Below are 22,476 nucleotides of genomic sequence, written 5' to 3' on the forward strand. Positions count from 1 at the left end.
ATTTTTTTTTTTTTGAGTGCCTTTTCTTTGTGAATTGAGATCACACAGGTATTTCTTTCTTTCTATTAATATGGCATATTACATTGATTTTCTTATGTTGAATCTCTTTTTTTAAAGATTTTATTTATTTATTTATTCATTCATGAGAGACACAGAGAGAGACAGGCAGAGACACAGGCAGAGGGAGAAGCAGGCTCCATGCAGGGAGCCTGACGTGGGACTCGATCCTAGGTCTCCAGGATCACGCCCTGAGCTGACGGCAGCACTAAACTGCTGAGCGGGCTGCCCTATGTTGAATCTCTTAATGTAATGACAATACCACACTGTAGAAATGATCAATTACTTAATAGCATCATCTATCCAAATTTCCCTGATTGTTCCATGAAGTTTTGTTGTTTTTATGGTTGCTGGTTTTTCTGATAATAGTTGTTCAGCTATTAAGGCAGGGAGTGTGCTGCTTCCTTTGACCACCACCTGTTTTGCTTATCACCTCCTCTACTTTTACAGTAGAGCTCTGGTGAAATGGTCCTAAGGTCCTCATTATGTTCAAATTTCCAAAGTCAGAGGATGATTTATCCTTATCTTACTAACCTGTATGCAGCATGCGTTTAACTTCTTTAATATTGGCCACCCTGTTTAGCTCTCTGATTTTCCTTCAAGTCAATACAGTTAGGATGGTGGCCATACAGCTTTATAGGATCATTAGGGACAGGAGCCAGGCTAGAAAGGGTTGAGAAATGATTGGAATTGAATTAATAGAGGCTTTTTTTCGAAAGCTTGACTTTAAGAGAAAGAGAAGATAATTATGGAACTTGCTATTCAAGATGTGGTCTTTGAACCAGTATCGTCTGTAGAGCCTGGGAACAGTTTAGAAATTCAGAATCTTAGGCACTGCCCCAAATTTCCTGAATCAGAATCGTGTTTTAACAAAATCCCCAGAAGCAATGGTTAAGAAAAATTGGGAAGTAAGGCAATACAGAGTCACAGGCTGTTTTTTAACTTTCTTCTAGAGGATGACCTTGAACATCTTTATTTGAAGGAGAGAAAGCAATGGAAATGTAGGGTGAAAATATAGGAGTAAGGAGATATCTGATAGAATAAAATTATAAAATAGATTGAAGGGATAATGTCAATAGCACAGGTGACTGGATTAGCCTTTATTGGAAGGGGCTTTTCCTTTGAAAAGGGGTGTGGAGGTTAAAAAGAGGATAAACACAGACTATTGGTTGCAGAGGAGTAATTCAGGACATGCAGTGATTTTATGTTACTTCTTTTCATTTTCTCTATGAGGTTTTTTTTTTTTTTTTTTAAGATTTTATTTACTTATTCATGAGAGACACAGAGACAGAGAGGCAGAGACACAAGCAGAGGGAGAAGCAGGCTCCATACAGGGAGCCCGATGTAGGACTGGATCCCGGAACTCCAGGATCATGCCCTGAGCCAAAGGCAGACCCTCAACCACTGAGCCACCGAGGCATCCCTCTCTCTATGAGTTTCTTAAGAAGATAAATAATATCATAGAAGGATGGGTATAGGGTAAAATTTTGGTAATATCCATGTCAGTTGACAGGCATCAAGCCAGGGACTTAACTTCTGTTTCAGGCTTCAATGTTCACAGTCAGCTAGTCTCTAAAGGCCATTTTTTCATATCCTCCTCCCCAAACCCCAATATATATTCATAATCGAAAGGATGTGAATCTTTCCTTGCTCAGTGGGGAGCCTGCTTCTGCTTCTCCCTCTTGCCTCTCCCCCTGCTTACACATTCTCTCTCTGTCAAATAAATAAATAAAAATCTTTAAAAACAAATAAATGTACAGTATATTATCTTATGTGTCAGATGTGCTTATTAAGATAAAAAATCACAAATTCATTACTTCTTCCTCCATTTATCAGATTCATTGATTTTCTTTTTTTTTAATTTTTATTTATTTGATAGAGTGAGAGAGTGTGTTCACATGCATGGGAGGGGGGGGGGGAGAGAGAGAGAGGCAGAGACACAGGCAGAAGGAGAACAGGCTCCTTGGGAGCCCAATGCTGGATATTAGACCCTGGATCACAACCTGAGCTGAAGGCAGATGCTCAACCACTGAGCCATGCAGGTGCCCCTCCATTGAGATATAATTCAGATATCACAGAATTCATCCATTTCATCCATTCGTCTTTAGTAGATTCACAGATTTGTGCAGCTGTGACCACAGCTAATTTTAGAATATTTTCATCCCCCTAAAAAAGAAACCCTGTATTCATCAGCAGTCACTCTCTCATGTCCCTTTCCACTGTCTAGCCCTAGGCAACTACTAATCTACTTTTTATCTCTATAGATATGCCTGTTCTGGGTATTTTATGTAAATGGATCATGTGTGGTCTTTTTTGTCACACTTCTTTCACTTAACATGATTAAAATGCTCATCAATGTTGTACCACGTTTTAGTACTTCATTGCCTTTGTTTGTTTATTTATTTATTTAAGTACTCTCTACACACAAACTCATGAACCCAAGATCAAGAGTTGCATGCTCTTCTGATGGAGCCAGCCAGGCTTACCTAGTACTTCATTGCTTTTTATTGCTGAACAGTATTCTGTATATGGGTATGGCACATTTTATGTATCTGTTCATTAGTTGATAGACATTTGATCGTTTCTACTTTTTGGCTGTTGTGAACAATGCTGTTATATGTGTATTTGCATACCACTATTTGTGCAGATGTATGTTTTCATTTCTCTTGTTTACCTAGGAATAGAATTGCTGAATTATATAGAAACTCTCTTTAACCCTGTGAGGAACCATTGGACTGTTTCCCAAAGCAGTTGATTTTCACTGGCTTTGTATAAAGATTCTAATTTATCTGTGCTCTTACCTTACTAGCACTTGTGATTATCTGTCTTTTTGATTATAGCCCTCCAATTGTATGTGAATTGCTATCTTATTGTAGTTTTGATTTGCAGTTCCCTAATGGATAGTATGTTGAGCTTCTTCTCATGTGCTTTTGGCCATTATCTTCTTTGGACAAATGCCTATTTATACTCTTTGCCCACTTAAAAAACAATGAAAGAAGATGTCTTATTTTAAGATAATTTTAGTTTGGGTTTAAAAAAAATTTTTTTTTTATTCATGAGAGACACACACACAGATTGGAGGCAGAGACATTAGGCAGAGGGAGAAGCAGGCTCCTCGCAGGCAGCCGATATGGGACTTGATTCCCAGACCCGGGGATCACATCCTGAGCCAAAGGCAGACATCAACCACTGAGCCATCCAGGCATCCCAAGATAATTTTAGTTTTACTGAAGAGTTTTTAAGGATAATATAGACAATTCCCATATGTTCTTTGCCAGCCCTGTGTCCATTTTTAAGTTGTTTATCTTTTTATATTGATTTGTAAGAGTTCTTTACGTATTCTGGAAAGGATACTATATTTATCTAATTAGATAAATGATTGCAAATATTTTCTCACATTCCATGGGGTTGTCTTTTCACTTCGTTGATGGTATCACCTGTAGCATATAAGTTTTTTATTTTAATGAAATCCAATTTAAAATATTTTCTTTTGTCACTTGTGCTTTGGTGTCATATATAAGAAGCGTTTGTCAAACCCAAGGTCACAAGTTTTTATTCCTGTTTTTTCTAAGAGTTTTATAGTTTCATCTCATACATTTAAGTGTTTGATATCATTTCTGGTGTTCAGTGTAAGGAAGGGATCCAGCTTCTTTTTCTTTTTTTTTTTCTTCAACTTCTTTTTCTTTTGCATTTGATATCCAATTGTCCCAGAACCATTTGTTGAAAAGACACTTTTTTTCCTATTATCTTGGCACTCTTGTCAAAATTAATTGACTATAAATGTATGGGTTTAATTCTGCACTGCCTGTGCCGTTTCATTGACCTGAATGTTTTTCCTGGTGGTAGTAATACATTGTGCTGATGAGTAGATTTGTATTAAGTTTTGAAATATATTAAGTTTTGAAAAATGTGAGTCTTCCAACTTTGTTCTAGTTTTTCCAAATTGCCTCTATTGAGTTCTTTGGATCTCCATGTGAACATTAGGCTCATTTACCAATTTCTACAAAAAAATAGCGCCTAGGGATTTTGATGGGAATTGTGTTGACTCTTTAGATTTCTTTGGGAAATATTGACATCTTACCAAATATTAAGTGTTCATATTTATGACCATGGGATGTCTTTTTATTTATTAGCTCATCTCTAGTTTCTTTATGTTTTAGAGATTCAAAAGATTTTTAAAGGTGAAAATTTGACAGGAATTATGAAGGAAAATTTTGTTAAAACATCTGAATACTTGATCTAGGAATCAAGTTGAGGATGTTTATGGTGTAGCCTCTTTCTTATTTCATGTGTTTTTTGTAATAAACAATAAAAAAATCAAATTGTTTGATCTTATTTACTACTCTTCTTAAATTTACATTCCAGCTGTTGAAAAATAGTAGTTAAGAGATCTATAATTCTGAAAGAAATAATCTTACTTTTGGTTTGCAATTAAATTTTGAGAAACTGTAGAGGATCCTCTCCCCATTTGTTTGTTTTCAAGAGGAAAACCAGCATTAACTTGAAATGTATTTCTTATCTGCCTATCTATTTCTCCCCTCCCTGCCTTGCAGAGTTTTATATGAAGGGAAAGAAAGGCTTATTCCAGGATGTGAAGTGATCCAAGCCACACCCTATGGTCGCTGTGCCAATGTCAACAACAGTTCAACTACTTCACAAAGAATCTTTATCACTTATCGAAGGGCTCCTCTAATTCGACCCCAGAATTCTTTGGCTGTAACTGATATCTGTGTTATTGTAACCAGTAAAGGAGAAACCCCTCCTCATACTTTCTGCAAAGTTGACAAAAATTTAAATTGTGGAATGGTAAGAATACAGTTGTTTCATTTTCAGTTTTATATGTACTGTCCTCCACTCCCTAAAAAAGTATAATTTTTGGACTCCTGTTTATTATTGGGTGTATAATTTACTGTTTATATTTTCATGGTTGTTTATATTATTTTTACCTCTGTAACTTTTATGATTCGTAATAAATTTAAAGATTTTTAGCTATATGATTTTTAGAATAATTTCATTGAGAAAATAAGTACTTAAAGTCAGGGATTTAAAATTTTTTTTTGGTATTTGCTAATACTGCTTGTGTTACACTAAAATAGAGGTTTTTATTAGCTTTTGTATTTCACTGGTGTCTTCATGGACAACTGTAGGGAGACTAGATAGGGAACTCCCTTTATATTTATTTATTTATTTTAATTATTGTAGTTTTACATACTTGTTTTTTTTTTTTAAGTGGTTGTCACACCCAACATGGGGTTTTGAACTCAGAACACCAAGATCAAGAGTCACATGCTCTACCAAGCATGCCAGGCACCCCACCTCTTGCATACTTATTTTTAAAGGGGCTCTAATGAACAAGAGCATTGAACATATACATTTGATTTATAGTTTTATGAGACTAAGGTTTACTATTGGGTCAGATTTATTTTGAAAAATATCTTTAGATAGAAGTATTATTAGCTTTAATGAGATATAGGCAAAGATGACTGATTACTATGCCCATGGCCATTAGTCAAGACAGCTTGCCTCTGGAGGCAATGACTTCATGGTACCTTAGTTCTCTTCGTAGTATCTAGTTTGGGCCCCAGGGGCCACTCATGTTAGTGCTGTTTCTTTCAAAGTGTCTGGTTACAGCATTCTAAACTTTTGAAACTGTTTTTTATCAGTTTAATTTTTTTTAATTTTTTATTTATTTATGATAGTCACACACAGAGAGGGAGAGGCAGAGACATAGGCAGAGGGAGAAGCAGGCTCCATGCACCGGGAGCCCGACGTGGGATTCGATCCCGGGTCTCCAGGATCACGCCCTGGGCCAAAGGCAGGCGCTAAACCACTGCGCTATCCAGGGATCCCTATCAGTTTAATTTTTGTGGCAGTGTGTTTTTACTCCTCTTAGTGTTCTGAACTTCATGTTTTGCTATATTATAGTCTAGAGTCTTTTTTTTTTTTAAAGATTTATTCATTTTAGAGAGAGAATATGCACACATGGGGCAAGGGCAGAGGGAGAGGGAAAGAGAATCTCAAGCAGACTCCCCACTGAGCTAACAGCCGAACATGGGGCTTGATCCCAGGACCCTGAGATGCCTGAGCTGAAACCAAGAGTTGGGCACTCAACCAACTAAGCCACCCAGGCGCCCCTGTAATCTCTGATAAATATGTTTTAAATAGACTTCACTGAATAATCAGAATCTTTAGGAGATATTCAACAAAATCAATTTATTTTCACTCTGGTCTTTTTTAAACATAATTTATATTTTACAGTGGGGTTCCAGTGTATTTCTGTGTTATAAGAAGTCTGTGCCTGCTTCTAATGCAATAGCATATAAAGCTGGTGAGTAAATTAAAAAAATTATTACTGTAGTCATTGTTGTATATTAATATTTGGTTAGTTTCTATAGTGTAGTGGTCATAGTGTTCACCTAACATTATAGAGGAGACGATATATGCTCTCTTATGTAGTTTAGGGGGTTGATCTATATAATTTTAGCATGTAAAGGTATAAATTTTCTTAAATACATTATATACTGCAAGATATATTAATATTACACCCTCTCCCTGAAACATGTTGTTAAATAGAAATTTTCATTCCAGGTAAGCATTTGTGAAATGAACATTCAAGCATTTAGTATACACTAATAGATTTAACTATTCAATGGAAAACTGCTTACTCTCTCTGACCTTTTTATTTTGGCAATCAGAAAGGTGTCAAACTGCATCTTTACTTCTTATATTTCCTTCTCTTATCTCTGTGTGTCTGATTTGAAACCTCATGTTACTTGCCATGAAAGGTGGACTTGCTTCCTTTCTCCTTTGTTGCAAAGAATCAGCTATATGGAGGAGAGGAGGGCCTGAGAAACTTTTCTGCCATGAAGTGTTTGAGAAATCTATCGCCACATTCTTACTGCACAGTAAAGTGTCAAGGGCTGTAAAGATTTAAGTGTGACCTCTTCATCCCACTGGTATGGTGGGATAAAAACTGAAAATACAGGTATGCTCCAGTTGTAAATAGAAGAGATACTGGAATACTTCCTTGTGAAAAGAAGCAGTGTCAGTTACTTTTTGATCATGCACAATTTTTGGAATAAAGTTTTGCTTCAGGGAAGTCAGGCACATCCATATCTGAAAAATCTTTATTATCTTCTTAAAGACATTCATACTAATAAATCAGACCATTTAATTTGTAATATAAAAATAAAGGCAGCAACTAATAATTACAAATTTCAGTATCATTTTAATATGTGATACTGTTAATATTGCTATAATGTGACGATTGTAATTTCCTAAGTTGTATGTATGTCTATGTGTGGAGAAAGTGTCACTTTAAAAAAGAAACACTAATAGAAACAAGCTTTGTGAAAGTATTCAGGTGTTTGAGAAAAGACATGTTTTAGAATATAGAGTTTTACACATTGAATTTTGACTCAGAATTCTACTGACTTTCAACAGTTTAACTTAGAGGTGGTCTGCATATTAGAGACATCAGAGGCTAATGCACTGATGCTTTGTAGCTACTTTACTCTGAAGGGGCTTTGTTATACTTGCCAGAAGCTCCCCTGCTCTTGCATCATTGGTCTCACATACTCTGTACTCAGTCAGAGGATTTTGGTCTCATTTGCTTTTCATGCTGAATGCTTTTTATACTGCTGGTCTCTCAAGAGTGAGTTTAAGGGCTCTGATCATTTCTGTTGCCTTAGCATTATTATATAACACCCCTCCCCTGAATTTTTTACTGAAATACTTGGTAAATTTTCCTGTTTGTTCCTTACCACTTTCTATAAGATGTTGTGGTATGTAGAAGAAAATATATTAAGATTGGTGACCCTGTTGAATAGAGTTTTGACTTGTATACTTAGTACATTTTAATGTTACAATGAACTGTAAATTCACAAGTAAAAAATAAGGGGTAAACTGGTTATTTTATTTAAATTTCTGATATGGCAAGAGAAAAATTTATGTTGAAATTTCACACATAAATATTTTAATGAAATTTGCTACTAAAATATCCCGATAATGTGTATCACATATAATTTATGGGAACATAACTATTCAAAAAAATTTATTATTGTCTCCTTTCTCCAAAAGGTTTAATTTTTAGATATCCAGAAGAAGATTATGAGTCATTTCCACTCTCAGAATCTGTACCTCTCTTCTGCCTTCCCATGGGAGCTACTATTGAATGTTGGGATCCTCAAACCAAATACCCACTTCCAGTTTTTTCAACTTTTGTCCTGACAGCTTCTTCTGCTGAAAAGGTATATTTTTCCTCTTTTATTAAACCTATATTGTCCATATTTTTATCCCATAAAATAATTAACATGATGTAAGTTTATTTGAATGTTAAGATTAAAAAAAAAGAATGTTAGGATTATTTGGTCACAATATATTTTAGGTTAAATTTACACTATAGTGCCCAAGGTGAGATGCCATGAAAATTAGTATCAGGATGCAGATATCTCTGGAGCTTCTAAGAAGCAAATAAAAAGTCTTTCTAGAAAGATACCCTCAAAACCCAAGCCTAAAAAAAAAAACCAAAACATAACAAAAAAAAAAACCAAGCCTCAAGATGAGATTATAATAGAAGTTAGAAGACATAGATACCATAGGAAGAATCAACAAGATACAACACGAAGCTGAATTAGACCCTGCACATACTGAATTGATACAATGATGATGTGAAAGATATAAATTAAATATATAATTGAAATGATTTAAGACTTCAAAACATTAGGGAAGAACACTTTATTTTTATTTTATTTTATTTTTTTTAATTTTTTTTTTTTAATTTATTTATGATAGTCACAGAGAGAGAGAGAGAGAGAGGCAGAGACACAGGCAGAGGGAGAAGCAGGCTCCATGCACCGGGAGCCTGATGTGGGATTCGATCCCGGGTCTCCAGGATCGCGCCCTGGGCCAAAGGCAGGCGCCAAACCGCTGCGCCACCCAGGGATCCCAACACTTTATTTTATGAAATGAGTAGACCAAATGGGAAGAGAATCAGACGTCTAGAAATGAAAAATATGGTCCTCAAAATTAAAGAGTCACTGAATAGTTTGAACAGCAGATAAGACATACATGCCAGGAAAATCAATTAAGTGTGGGATAAGTTACCTCAAATGTAGCACAGAAAAACATCTAAAAAGAGTTTATAAATGTAGAGGATAGAATCAATATATACATATATTTTTTAAGACTTTGTTTATTTATTCATGTGAAACAGAGAGAGGCAGAGACACAGGCAGAGGGAGAAGCAGGTTCCATGCAGGAAGCCCGATGCGGGACTCCATCCGGGGACCCCAGAACCATGCCCTGGGCTAAAGTCAGGCGCCAAACCACTGAGCCACCTAGGGGAGGACCAGTGGATATTTAATGAATTCCAGAAGGAGAGATTAGAAAGGGAGTGGCAGCATTTTAAGAGCTATTAGTTGGTTTTTTTCCAGGGTTGATGAAAAATTGAGTCTTTAGATTAAAGATACACTTTGAACCTTCAGCAGAAAGGTTTATATTATAGTGAAACCATGGACCTCCAAAGACAAAAAGCAACCAGAAGGAAAAGACATACTTGTTTTTAAAGGGATGAGTATTAGGTTGTTGGCTAATTTTTCAGTGACAAGAGTGAGGATCAGAAGACAAATAATATACTAAAATGGAGGGAGTAAGCAAAGATCATTTTAACAATGTATAGAAAGTACTAGCTAGACTTTGCTTGCAGAAGACAGCAGAGTAGGAGGATGCAGGACTTACCTCGTCCCATGGGTACATGTAGGTAACACTCACATCACTGTAAAAAACCCAGAAAACAACCTGAAGATGGGAAGAACAAACTCCACAACTAAATGTAGAGAAGAAGCCACATGAAAGAGGATATGAAGGGCGAAGAAGTGGTTGGGAGCTAAAGGAACCTGCCTGGAATGTCTGTAGAAGGGAGGGACATCACCAAGTCAGAGAGGGGAGAGAAACAGACCCTCACACTGAAGACCCTGTATGGGTAAGGTGAATCCCCAAATATCTGGCTTTGAAAACCAGAGGGGCTGAATTTCATGAGTTCTTAGAACCAGTGGGACTTAAAGCCTGGAACTTAAAAATCTGTGGGCTAGGTTCTAGGATAGCAGAGTGAGTGATAGGAAACTGAGTCTCCACTCTTAAAGAGCTAGCACAACAAACATTCCACAGATATACAGCACAGAAGCAGCAGTTCAAAAAGTCCCTGGGGCATAGAGAAGGGAGAATTATTTACTCCGATCAGAGTGTATCTGGAGGGGTAGGGTTTTCTGAAGGACTTCTCCAGAACAAATGGCAAAGCTGCTGTTTCCCTTCCCCCACCTCCCAGCATAAACGATATGGCCACCTGTGGGAACTATTCACTATCTAAGTTGATGACACTGCATCCTGCCCCTCTGGCCAGGCCTGCCTTGGGTCCAGGTCCTGAATCCCCTATCCCAGAAGACCTGCACAAACCTTGCCAGTACCAAGTGTACTTTCTGGGGCCTTGGTCTTGGTGGCAGTGGCTAGTCATGCTACCAGGAGAATGCATACACCTTGTTAAAACTGATCACCCCCCTGGCATGCACTTTGCAGGTGAGCTCCAGCTGTCTTTGGTCTTGGCAACACCTGCACACTCCCTGTGGAAGAGGACCAGCACAAAACTAATGGGCACTGTGTATACCACCACCCCTCCCCTGCTGACATGCGCTTTGCCATCACTATGGTTGGTCTTGGCAGTGGAGGCATGTTCCCTGTGGGAGAGGACTAGAATGCACCTTGTTAAAACGTTGTGGTCCACCCACTACTTTCAAGAGAGAGATTAGGTGACTTTCCTAACTCATAGAAATAGACAAAATGAGGGAATAGGAATATGCCCACATGAAAAAATAGGACAAAACTACAGCAAGAGACCTAGGTGAAACAGATAAGTAATATGCCTGATAGAGAATTTGACATAGTGATCCTAAAGAAACTTATTGGACTTGAGAAAAGAGTGAAGGACATCAATGTGGCTATTTATAAAGAAAAAGAATCCCTCGGAGATAAAGAACACAATAATTGAAATTAAAATATACTAGGTAAAATAAATAGCAGATTAGAAGAAGGAACAGTGAAACAGTGACCCGGAGGACAGAGTAATGAAAAGTAATCAAGCTGAGCAAGTGAGAGAAAAAAATTATGCAAAATGAGAATAGACTTGGGGAATTCAGTGACTCCAAAAGCATAATAATATTCTCATTATAGGGATACCAGAAGAAGAGAGAGAAAAGAGGGCAGAAAATTTATTTGAAGAAATAATAGCTGAAAACTTCCCAAATCTGGGGGAGGAAACAGAAATCCAGATCTAGGAAGTGCAGAGAAGTCCCAACACAATCACTCCATGGAGGTCCGTACTAAGACACATAACAATTAAAAATGGCAAAAAGGGGATCCCTGGGTGGCGCAGCGGTTTGGTGCCTGCCTTTGGCCCAGGGCGCGATCCTGGAGACCCGGGATCGAATCCCACGTCAGGCTCCCGGTGCATGGAGCCTGCTTCTTCTCCCTTTGCCTATGTTTCTGCCTCTCTCTCTGTGTGTGTGACTATCATAAATAAATTAAAAAAATTTAAAAAAAGAATGGCAAAAAGTAGTGATAAAGAGAGAATTTTAAAAGCAGCAAGAGAAAAGACAGTTACATAAAAGGGAAGCCCCATGGGCTCTCAGCAGATTTTTCAGTAGAAACTTTGCAGGCCAGAAGGCTGTGGCATGATATATTCAAAGTGCTGAATGGGAAAAATCTATAACCATGAATACTCTATCTAGCTATCATTCAGGCTATCATTCAGAATAGGAGACAGAGAGTTTCCCAAACAAGTTAAAGGAGTTCGTGACCAGTGAACCAACTCTACAAGAAATGTTTTTTTTTTTTTTTTAATTTTTATTTATTTATGATAAGCACACAGTGAGAGAGAGAGAGGCAGAGACATAGGCAGAGGGAGAAGCAGGCTCCATGCACCGGGAGCCCGATGTGGGATTCGATCCCGGGTCTCCAGGATCGCGCCCTGGGCCAAAGGCAGGCGCCAAACCGCTGCGCCACCCAGGGATCGCCTACAAGAAATGTTAAATGGTACTCATTGAGTGGAAAGGAGAGGACATAAGTACAAGTAAGAAAAGTAGGAAGCATAAAAATGGTAAACGTATCTGAAAATCAATCAAGGGACTCAAAATAAAAGGATATAAGGTATGACATCACAGTCCTGAAACATGGGGAGGAGAGCAATAAAGAATGAGTTCAAAGTTAAGTGACCATCAACTTAATAGAGACTGCTATATGTACAAGATGTTGTATACAAACCTAATGGTACCTACAAATCATAATCCAGTAATAGATATGCAAACATAAAGAGAAAAGGAATCCAATTTAGCATAAAAGAAGAGAGCAAGGGAAGAAAGGAACAGAGGAACTACAAAAATAATCACAAAACAAGTAACAAGATGGCAATAAATACATACCTATTTATGTAATCCAAATAATGACTTTGAGGGCACCTGAGTGGCTCAGTTGATAAGCGGCTGCCTTAGGCTCAGGTCATGATCCCAGCGTCCTTGGATTGAGCCCCATATCAGGCTTCCTGCTTGATGGGGGAGCCTGCTTCTCCCTCTCCTCTGTTGCTTCCCCTGCTTGTGCTTGCCCTTTCTCTCTCTCTGTTGAATACATAAATAAAATCTTTAAAAAAATTTACTTTGAATGTAAATGGACTAAATGCTCCAATGAAAGGAAAAGGTGTGACAGAATGGATAAAAAAACAAGACCCATTTATATGCTGCCAATAAAAGACTCATTTCAGGCCTGAAGACACCTGCAGATTGAAAATGAAGGAGTGGAGAAGCATTTATCATGCAAATGGATGTCAAAGAAATCAGAAGTAGCAATTTTTTTTGTTGGATAAAACAGACTTTAAAGCAAAGATTGTAATGAGACAAGGGAGGACTCTCCCCCCCCCCCCATATGTGTGTGTGTGTGTGTGTGTGTGTTTTTTTAGAAGGAGAGAGAGAATCTTAATCAAGTTCCATGCCTAGGGCAGAGCCAGGTCTCACAACCTTGAGATCATGACCTGGGCCAAAATTAAGAGTAGGATGCTTAACTGAGCCACCCAGGCACTCCAGAGAAGGACACTATTAAAGGGACAATCCAAAAAGAAGATATAACAATTGTAAATATTTATGCACCCAGCCTAAGAACACCCTGAATAGATCACATATCAGGCCACAAAACAAGTCTCAACAAATTCCAAAAGATTGAGGTCACACCGTGCATCTTTTCTGATCACAATGCAGTGAAACTAGAAATCAACCACAAGAAAAAAACCTGGAAAGAGCACAAATACATGGAGGTCAAATAATATGCTACTAAACCATGAATGGGTCAAACAAGTAATCAAAGAAAAAATCAGAAAATACACGGAAACAAATAAAAATTAAAACATAATGCTCCAGAATCTTTGGGATGCCACAAAAGTGGTTCTAAGAGGGAAGTTTAAATAGCAATACAGACCTACCTCAAGAGGCAAGAAAAATCTCAAGCAACCGAACCATATGCCTAAAGGAGCTCAAAAAAGAACAAACAAAACTCAAACCAGCAGAAGGAAATAATACAGACTAGAGCAGAAATAAGTGATACAGAAATGGAAAAAAAAAAAAAAAAACAAAAACCCCCAAACAGTAATATATATCAATGAAACCAGAAGCTGGTACTTTGTGTGTGTGTGTGTGTGTGTGTGTGTGTGTGTGTGTGTTTTTAGATGCTGGTACTTTGAAAAGATCACTGAAATCGATAAATCTTTAGCTAGATTCATTTAAAAAAAAAAAAAGAGGACTGAAATAAAATTAGAAATGAAAGAGGAGAAATAAGACCTGACATCATAGAAATACAAAGAATTGTAAGGGAATATTATGAAAAATTATATGCCAAGGGACTTGTCAACCTAGAAAAACCTGGATAACCTTATTCACTCTATGCTAGTGTTTCTCTTGTACAAACAAACTCAAATCTTATACTGGAATTCTATCGATCAAAGTAAATTTAATAACTCTTAAGTGTTTAAAGATCTTAAAATTTTCATTTATATTTATTGCTTTCAATGAGAGAAGTATAAATAATATCTATATTATATATATATAGGTTACCAGAGGGGAGATGGGTAGAAGAATGGGTGAAATAGGTAAAGTGAATTAAGAGTATGCTTATCTTGATAAACAACTCTTGATAAGAGTAGTATATGGAATTACTGAATCACTGTATTATATACTTGAAATTAACACTGTATGTTAACTATATTGGAATTAACATTTTTTTTTTTAAGTACTGACCATAAAAGAAAAGATGAATAATAGGACCTCACTGAAATAAAAAAAATCTGTTTATTCAAAGATACCAGGGGTGCCTGGGTGGGTCAGTCAGAAGCATCTGATTTTGGCTCAGGTCATGATCTCAAGGTCCTCCAGTCTACTTGTCCTTCTGCCCCTACCCCCACTGCCCACCCTCTATTCGTGCACACACTCTCTCACTTTCTCTCATTCTCTCAAATAAGTTAATAAAATCCTTTAAAAAAAAAAAAAAGATACCCTTAAGGTGAAAAAAGCAGGCCACAGGATGAGAGGAAATAATGCAGTGTGTGTGTGTGTGTGTGACTTGAATCCATAGTATATAAGAATTTATACATTATTAGCAGGGGAAAGAAACAACTCTGTGGCCCAGGACTTACACTCTTATCCCAAGGGAAAAGATTGTATATATTTTCCAAAAGACATGTATATGTCTTATTTGTAATAGTCAGTAACTGAAAACATGTATAAAGCAATAGTAATGACATAAATAATAATTCAAAATAAGAAAGAGATGGTGAAACAATATTAGGAAATAAAAAGTAAATAAAACTATGAATGTAGTAGAAATTTCAAAATTAAAAGCTCTCAGGAAATTTGATAAAATAGTTTATTGGAAAGTATAACTAACCAATGCTGACTCTTATGGATCAAACAAAACACATCTGTGGCCTCATTCTATAGGGCATAGTTATAAAACCACTGTATTAATGATAATGAAGATTAAGTATCTAGCATAATGTCTGGAACATAAGCAAAGTATGCACTGAATGAAGGCCAATGCTGTATTAATTAGGTTGCTTACAACTAAGGTAAGTCTTTAGCTAATAAGTATTTATATTTCTCTCATTGAAAGCAATAAATATAAATGAAAATTTTAAGATCTTTAAACACTTAAGAGTTATTAAATTTACTTTGATCGATAGAGAATAATGTTTCATTGAGATGCTTTTGTCATATTAAAATCTCTTGAGATCATAGAAAGTGTTATATTTGTAAAGACAAAGGTTAATGTGATACACACTGTATGTGATAAGTGTATGTATATATATATAATTATGTATACATATGTATGTATATTTATATATATAGTGACCAAGTAGTTATAATATTTTTAAAAGGTATCACTATCTGTTTCCAGAACTTTTCCATTACCTTAGACAGAAACTTCCCCCACCCCTATGCCTGGTTCCTGGTAATCTCTATTCTACTTTCTACAAATTTGCCTATTTTAGGTAGCTCATATAAGTGGAATCCTATAAATATTTGTCCTTTTGTGTCTGGCTTATTTCACTTAGTATAGTGTTTTCCAAGGTTCATTCATGTTGCAGTGTCTATCAGAATTTCACTCCTTTTTGAGGATGAATAACATTCCATGGCATTATATACCACGTTTTTTGTTTGTCCACTCATCTATTGATGGATATTGGGGTTGTTTCCACTATTTGTCTATTGTGAATAATGCTGCTTTGAACACTGGTGTACAAGTATCTGTTTGAGTCCCTAATTTCAATTCTTTGGGGTCTAATTAGTAGAATTGCTGGATTCTATAGTAATTCTTTTTAAAATTTTAAAGACGCCACCAAACTTTTCCACAGAAGCTGTACCATTTTATATTCCCACCAGCAGTGTTTGAGATTTTTCTAATCACCTTATTCACTCTATGCTAGTGTTTCTCTTGTACAAACAAACTCAAATCTTATACTGGAATTCTGTTGCTTTGTAGGTATATGGAGCTGCCATCCAGTTTTATGAACCTTACTCTCGGGAACTTCTGACAGAGAAACAGCTTATGCATCTGGGCCTGGTGACCCCTGTGGAGAGAAAAGTGGTCTCCAGATCCATCAATTCAAACAAATGCATTTGTTTACTCTCACACTGGCCTTTTTTTGAAGCTTTCAGAAAATTTCTCATGTTTATCTACAAACTTTCTGTGTCTGGACCACATCCTCTTCCCATTGAAAAGTAGGTATAATGATGAGAAAGATGTCTGGTGGGAAAACTGGTTTTGTATGTACACATTTAATTGTTTGCTTAAGTTTAAGGAGAAAAGTTCAAAGGGAAGAAGGGTCACAGTCATCTTTTTACTTGTCCCCTTTTTCACCTGAACTAGTGATTTTAAAATTGAGGAGTGGTGGTTGGGATGAATAACTTTTTTGAGAACTCAACTGAAGGGACTCTATATAGTGCACTGTATGTGTTTTTCCTATTCATTCTCTAATAACCAAGAGAAAAAAAGCTATGGACACATGTAGACCTAAATAATACACATGGCCATTCCGGGGTCTAACTATAAAGCATCTTAGCTGAGGTAGAAATTAATAAGGGTAAGTTAATTGATGCTAAAAGTGAGGTTTTGGTTTTAGCATCGAGGGATTCTAATTTTCCACTCTATTTTTAAGTCCTTTTGTTATGGAAATCTTTTGTAAGCAGGAAAAATATATGTGGAGCTGCTTTTATTTTTTTGAGGGTTTTTTTTCTTTTTTGTTTTCTAAGGTTTTATTTATTTATTTGAGAGAGAGAACACAGCGAGGGCAGGGTTGGGGGGAGAGGTAGAGGGAGAGGGACAAGTAGACTTTTTTCCTAAGCAGGGAGCTCAAGGCTGCCAGGACTCCAGGATCATGACCTGACCTGAAGGCAGCCGCTTAATCCACTGAGAATTCAGGCACCCCTCCCCCTTTTAAAGTTTAAATTCAGTTAATTAACATTTAGTGTATTATTAGTTTGAGAAGTAGAGGTCAGTGATTCATCAGTCCTTTTTAACACCCAGTGCTCATCACATCATGTGCCCTCCTTAATGCCCATCACGCAATTACTCCATCCCCCAACCCCCTCCCCTCCAGCGACCCTCAGTTTGTTTCCTATGATTAAGAGTCTCATGGTTTGTCTGCCTGTATGATTTTGTCGTTTTATTTTTTCCTCCCTTCCCCCATGATCCTCTGTTTTAAGAAGCTGCTGTCTTTTAAAAACCACATCTTGGGGCACCTCACTGGCTCAGTTGGTGGAGCATCCAACTCTTGATCTCAGGATCATGGGTTCAAGCCCCTACGTTGGATGTTGAGATTACTTAAAAACACTCTCACACACACATCTTTTCTGACTCTGGAGGCACACTGACTTTTGTTTATTATAGTTAATGACTTATTTATCCTCTTAACAAACCAATAGGTGTCAGAGCTTTATGGAAATATAGTTTGCATGAGATAAATTTTTCATACAATTTCTGAGATTTCACATTATAACAGAAAGAATATCAGCAAAGCATAATAATTAGTGGAAAAGTAGGGGAATTATTTAACTTTTGTGATGTACTCTTGAGATGCCAAACTAAGAGTTCATAGTCTAAATTTAACTTTGGCTTTCAGATGAACTTAAAATTGTTTGAAATAAAGCTTAATGTTAGGGACAAGTGAGTAGCCTTTTGAAAAATTAATGTTCTATGAATAGTTTGAGGTATTAAATCAGTATATGCAATTAATGTTTTTCTCAGATGAATAAAATTTGCATGTTAGTGGTTCCTAAGAGCTCAAAGCTTTGGAGAGACATAAGAAGCATTATTTATAAGTAGAGAAATAGAGAAGGTAAGTGGTTTGCCCAAAGTTATAGTGAAAGAACTATATATATATATATATATATTTTTTTTTTTTTTTTTTTTTTTTTAGTTTATTTATGATAGTCACACAGAGATAGAGAGAGAGGCAGAGACAGGCAGAGGGAGAAGCAGGCGCCATGCACCGGGAGCCCGACGTGGGATTCGATCCTGGGTCTCCAGGATCGCGCCCTGGGCCAAAGGCAGGCACTAAACCGCTGCGCCACCCAGGGATCCCGTGAAAGAACTATATTGATTAAATTAATATTGATTAATTATTAGGATTAAAATCAGTAATAGTTTTAATTTATTGTATTGCAGTTAGTTGTTCCCCATACCGGCACTGGTAACCAGACAATAAAAATTAGCTTCTTTTATTTTTATTTATTTTTATTTATTTATTTATTTTTTAATTTTTATTTATTTATGATAGTCATACAGAGAGAGAGTGAGGCAGAGACATAGGCAGAGGGAGAAGCAGGCTCCATGCACCGGGAGCCTGACGTGGGATTCGATCCTGGGTCTTCAGGATCGCGCCCTGGGCCAAAGGCAGGTGCCAAACCGCTGCGCCACCCAGGGATCCCAATTAGCTTCTTTTATGAAGATTATATATGTGTTATTCTTATTTTCCTGGCAACATTAGGGTATATTAATATGGACTTTTAATCAGGAAATAGAGTGTGCATTTCAGAAGTTTAGTGGGATGAATATATTTGTTTATACACTAAGTATATTTATTTAGCATAAGTTTTAGGTAAGTGGTTTTGTCAGACCTGGAATGATATATATAATATTTAAAACTTGTTAAAATCTATGATGCATTTTAGAAAAGTAATTATGATCTATATTTCAATTTTATTTGCAGGCATATTTCACACTTCATGCAAAACATCCCTTTTCCTTCACCACAAAGACCAAGAATCCTTGTACAGGTAATCAAAAGCAAATATATTTGAGGGAAGCTCTGCAAATGTTCATTCTAGTCATTGCAGAGTAGATTTATGGCCCTTTGAGTTTGAAGTGGAGCAGTATGTGTTCATAAAGTCCTTGAATTTTTTGTATTTTATATTTTGAGTGTGAAGAATTGGAATAATTACAACCTTTGATTCATGACATTATCATTATTGGTCTGTGTATGGCATTTATATAGCTGGTTTTAATAATGTATAACCCAGAATTATGTTTTAAGCATATTTTAAAATCTGAGCAACTAATAAATATTAAATATTAAATGATTTGTGGTTGGAGGGAAGAGGTGAAATAGTCTCTGATAGTGGTCTTCAAACTTTCTATGTTAAAGCAACAGCTTCTTTATTTCTGATCAGTGGCAAGCCTGTACGAGTTTACAGCTTGTGAAATGTGCCTTACCATGTGATCAGTGTAGACATGAACATATCTGTACCTGTCCAAAGACACGAGCCCTCTGATCACGTACTTGGGTGTGAGAGCAGTGTCATATTGCCCTAAAGGTTTCTGAATGGCTTTCTCCATTTGTATATGATCTTTTCCTAGGCTAGTAACAGTTTGCAGACTGGTACTTTGAGTAGTGCTGATCTCTAGAGGCAAGCTATTTTAAAATTTTTTTCTAAGATGTTATCAACATTAATGTGATATGGTGGCATTAAGTCAAGTATTGTTAATCTTGAATGTACTTCTGTTCAACCAGTATGTTCTTCAGCAAGTGTTAATAACTGTATTTTTTTTTTTTTAATTTTTATTTATTTATGATAGTCACAGAGAGAGAGAGAGAGAGGCAGAGACACAGGCAGAGGGAGAAGCAGGCTCCATGCACCGGGAGCCTGACGTGGGATTCGATCCCGGGTCTCCAGGATCGTGCCCTGGGCCAAAGGCAGGCGCTAAACCACTGCGCCACCCAGGGATCCCAGCAAGTGTTAATATATAGTAATCAGTTGCTAAATGCTTGCCAGTCTATAGAGTAAATAAACTTGAAGCTTTTAAAAAACAATTATTTCATAATTTAAAAATAACTGTATTTTAAATAATTAACTGAATTAGAATTCAGTTGAATTAACCATTTAATTTGAAAGAGCTAATACAATACCTCTGAGTAAATACAGCTATTGTTTTATACCTTAGTACATTTCTAAAACTGTGTTAGTCTTTGTATTATTTTCTGTATCATCCTTGATATAGACCTAAATATTTAGGTTTCAAGATTGGCTTGATTAATTCATCTTTCTTTTTTTTTTTAAAGCTTTCAGTCCATGATGCATTAATATTATCACAGCCAGTTTCTACGCCTTTACCACTAAGGTTAGTAATAGTATCTAAAATGATATATTCATTCACTTGGAGCAGAAGCTTTAAAATATTTTAAGGGTTAGGATAATAAAATTAAGTGTCATCTTTTACATAGGATAGTCTTAATGTTTCTATTTTGATAGCTGAATGGATGGTGGGCTGTCCGTTTAAAAAATGGAACATTTAAGAGTGTTGCAAGGTGGATATAGGAAATAACTCCCTCTTCCTTTTCTCTCCCCTCCTATCTGGTTTCTCAGCTAAATATTCAAGTGAACTGATGTTAACCTCCCCAGATATCTCAAACCTGTTAGCGTCTGTTCATCTACATCTCTAGTCCAGGATAGCCTGATCTTTCACCTAGACAACTTTGTTAGTAACTGTAATTCATCCCTTTTCTTCTTCCTTCATTTCTTTATCCATATTGCAAGCAGGTGTCCTTTTGAGAATGCAAATGTAATTGTATTGTTTCTGTTTTGACATAATCTGTACCCCTTCCTTATGCTTTAGTCACAATAAGTGTATTTCAATTTCGTAGAAACGATGGTAGCTTTTTCTTGCCTCATTGCCTCTGCATCTGTTGGCTTCTCCCTAACTTCCATTTGTTTTAGCTCAGCTCAAGTGGTGGTTTTTTGGGAAAATCTTCCCTGATAAACTCCCCTTTGTTACCAAAGGATGAGTTTGAATCATTGTTATACTCTCTCATTAAATTTGCTACTTCTCAGTGATAACTAAATCAGGACTTGAAATTACCACTGGATTCTCAGTCTGTTAATATTTAAGAAATAATTTAATAAGCAAATTTGTACATGTTTTAGTGAAATAGTTCATAATCTTTTTCTCTTTTCTTCTAGTGGAGCCAACTTTAGCACCTTGTTAATGAATCTGGGTCCTGAGAATTGTGCCACACTGCTGCTGTTTGTTTTACTTGAGAGTAAGATTCTGCTACATTCTCTTAGGCCAGCTGTGTTGACTGGAGTAGCTGAAGCTGTTGTAGCTGTAAGTACAGAATTTTCTTTATAGTACAGGATTACTGACAGAATTTTTACTATAAAGGGAAATTTGCTTCAGTGAAAGCAACTTTGAAATTACCAGAGGGCAGCCCCAGTGGCCCAGCGGTTTAGTGCCACCTTCAGCCCGGGGTGTGATCTTGGAGACCCAGGATCAAGTCCCACGTCAGGTTCCCTGCATGGAGCCTGCTTCTCTCTCTCTCTCTCTCTCTCTCTCTCTCTCTATCTCTGTCATGAATAAATAAATAAAATCTTGAAAAAAAAAAAAAAAGAAATTACCAGGAAACGTTTAACATAAATATAATAGAGTGGCAAAGAGAAATAGTAAAGAGAAAAAGAAAAAAAGGTGATTTCTATTTGACAGAAAATTCCACTTTCTGATTTTTCATGTATTAGAGTACTTTAGAGAATCTATATGATTACACAAAACTCGTGAATGAAGTTTATTATATTAAACAAGAGGCTCTGGCCAATTTCATCTACCCTAAAATTATGCAAATGAATTACACAGTTAATTATTCCCAGTTTAACTTTTAATCATTGTAAGCCAGTAACAGGAAATCCTAAGTGATTGTGAAATAGGATAATATAAAAATGTTTAGCTATTATGTAAAACAAAATTAAATCAAATTCTCTTCTGTTTTTTTTTTTTTTTAAAGATTTTATTTATTTATTCATGATAGTCACACACACACACACACAGAGAGAGAGAGAGAGAGAGAGAGGCAGAGACACAGGCAGAGGGAGAAGCAGGCTCCATGCAGGGAGCCCGACGTGGGATTCGATCCTGGGTCTCCAGGATCGTGCCCTGGGCCAAAGGCAGGCGCCAAACCGCTGCGCCACCCAGGGATCCCTCTCTTCTGTTTTTTGATGTCTTCCCAATTGCAGTTAGAGGTCTGATAATGTAGGGCTTTATGGATCATAGTACAGAATTTTGGTTGTTCCATTTCTCCAACTTTATTTCCCACTATATGTTTAATTTAAAACAGTTGACTCTCCTGTTTTCTCTTCCCCATTTTAAGAATGTAATTCACATGGAAATAAAGACCTAGTCTCTTGATTATTCCTGTGTCCTCAGCACTTAATTACTGCTAAATAGCATTGAGTAAGCACTCAATAAATGTCTGTTAAATCAACAACTGGGATGTTTCCAAGATCTTAATTTGTCAGAGAAATGCTACTATGACTGTAAACTGAAGTAACCAATGTGAGATAGTCT

The 22,476-nt window shown here is 36.6% G+C and overlaps 1 protein-coding gene across 2 annotated transcripts in view; it reads left to right on the forward strand.

Moving 5' to 3' along the window:
* DENND4C (DENN domain containing 4C) overlaps positions 1 to 22,476 on the forward strand; it is a 124,895-nt gene that overhangs the window by 38,452 nt on the left and 63,967 nt on the right. For both annotated transcript variants that reach the window (XM_038552495.1, XM_038552496.1), the window contains exons 3-9: positions 4,611 to 4,863; positions 6,316 to 6,385; positions 8,137 to 8,306; positions 16,126 to 16,364; positions 18,854 to 18,920; positions 20,204 to 20,262; positions 21,102 to 21,246. In XM_038552495.1, the coding sequence (XP_038408423.1) occupies positions 4,611 to 4,863; positions 6,316 to 6,385; positions 8,137 to 8,306; positions 16,126 to 16,364; positions 18,854 to 18,920; positions 20,204 to 20,262; positions 21,102 to 21,246 (1,003 nt within the window). The remainder of the gene's footprint in view (positions 1 to 4,610; positions 4,864 to 6,315; positions 6,386 to 8,136; positions 8,307 to 16,125; positions 16,365 to 18,853; positions 18,921 to 20,203; positions 20,263 to 21,101; positions 21,247 to 22,476) is intronic.

This window comes from Canis lupus, chromosome 11 (assembly GCF_011100685.1).
Source record: "Canis lupus familiaris isolate Mischka breed German Shepherd chromosome 11, alternate assembly UU_Cfam_GSD_1.0, whole genome shotgun sequence".
Lineage (NCBI taxonomy): Eukaryota > Metazoa > Chordata > Mammalia > Carnivora > Canidae > Canis > Canis lupus.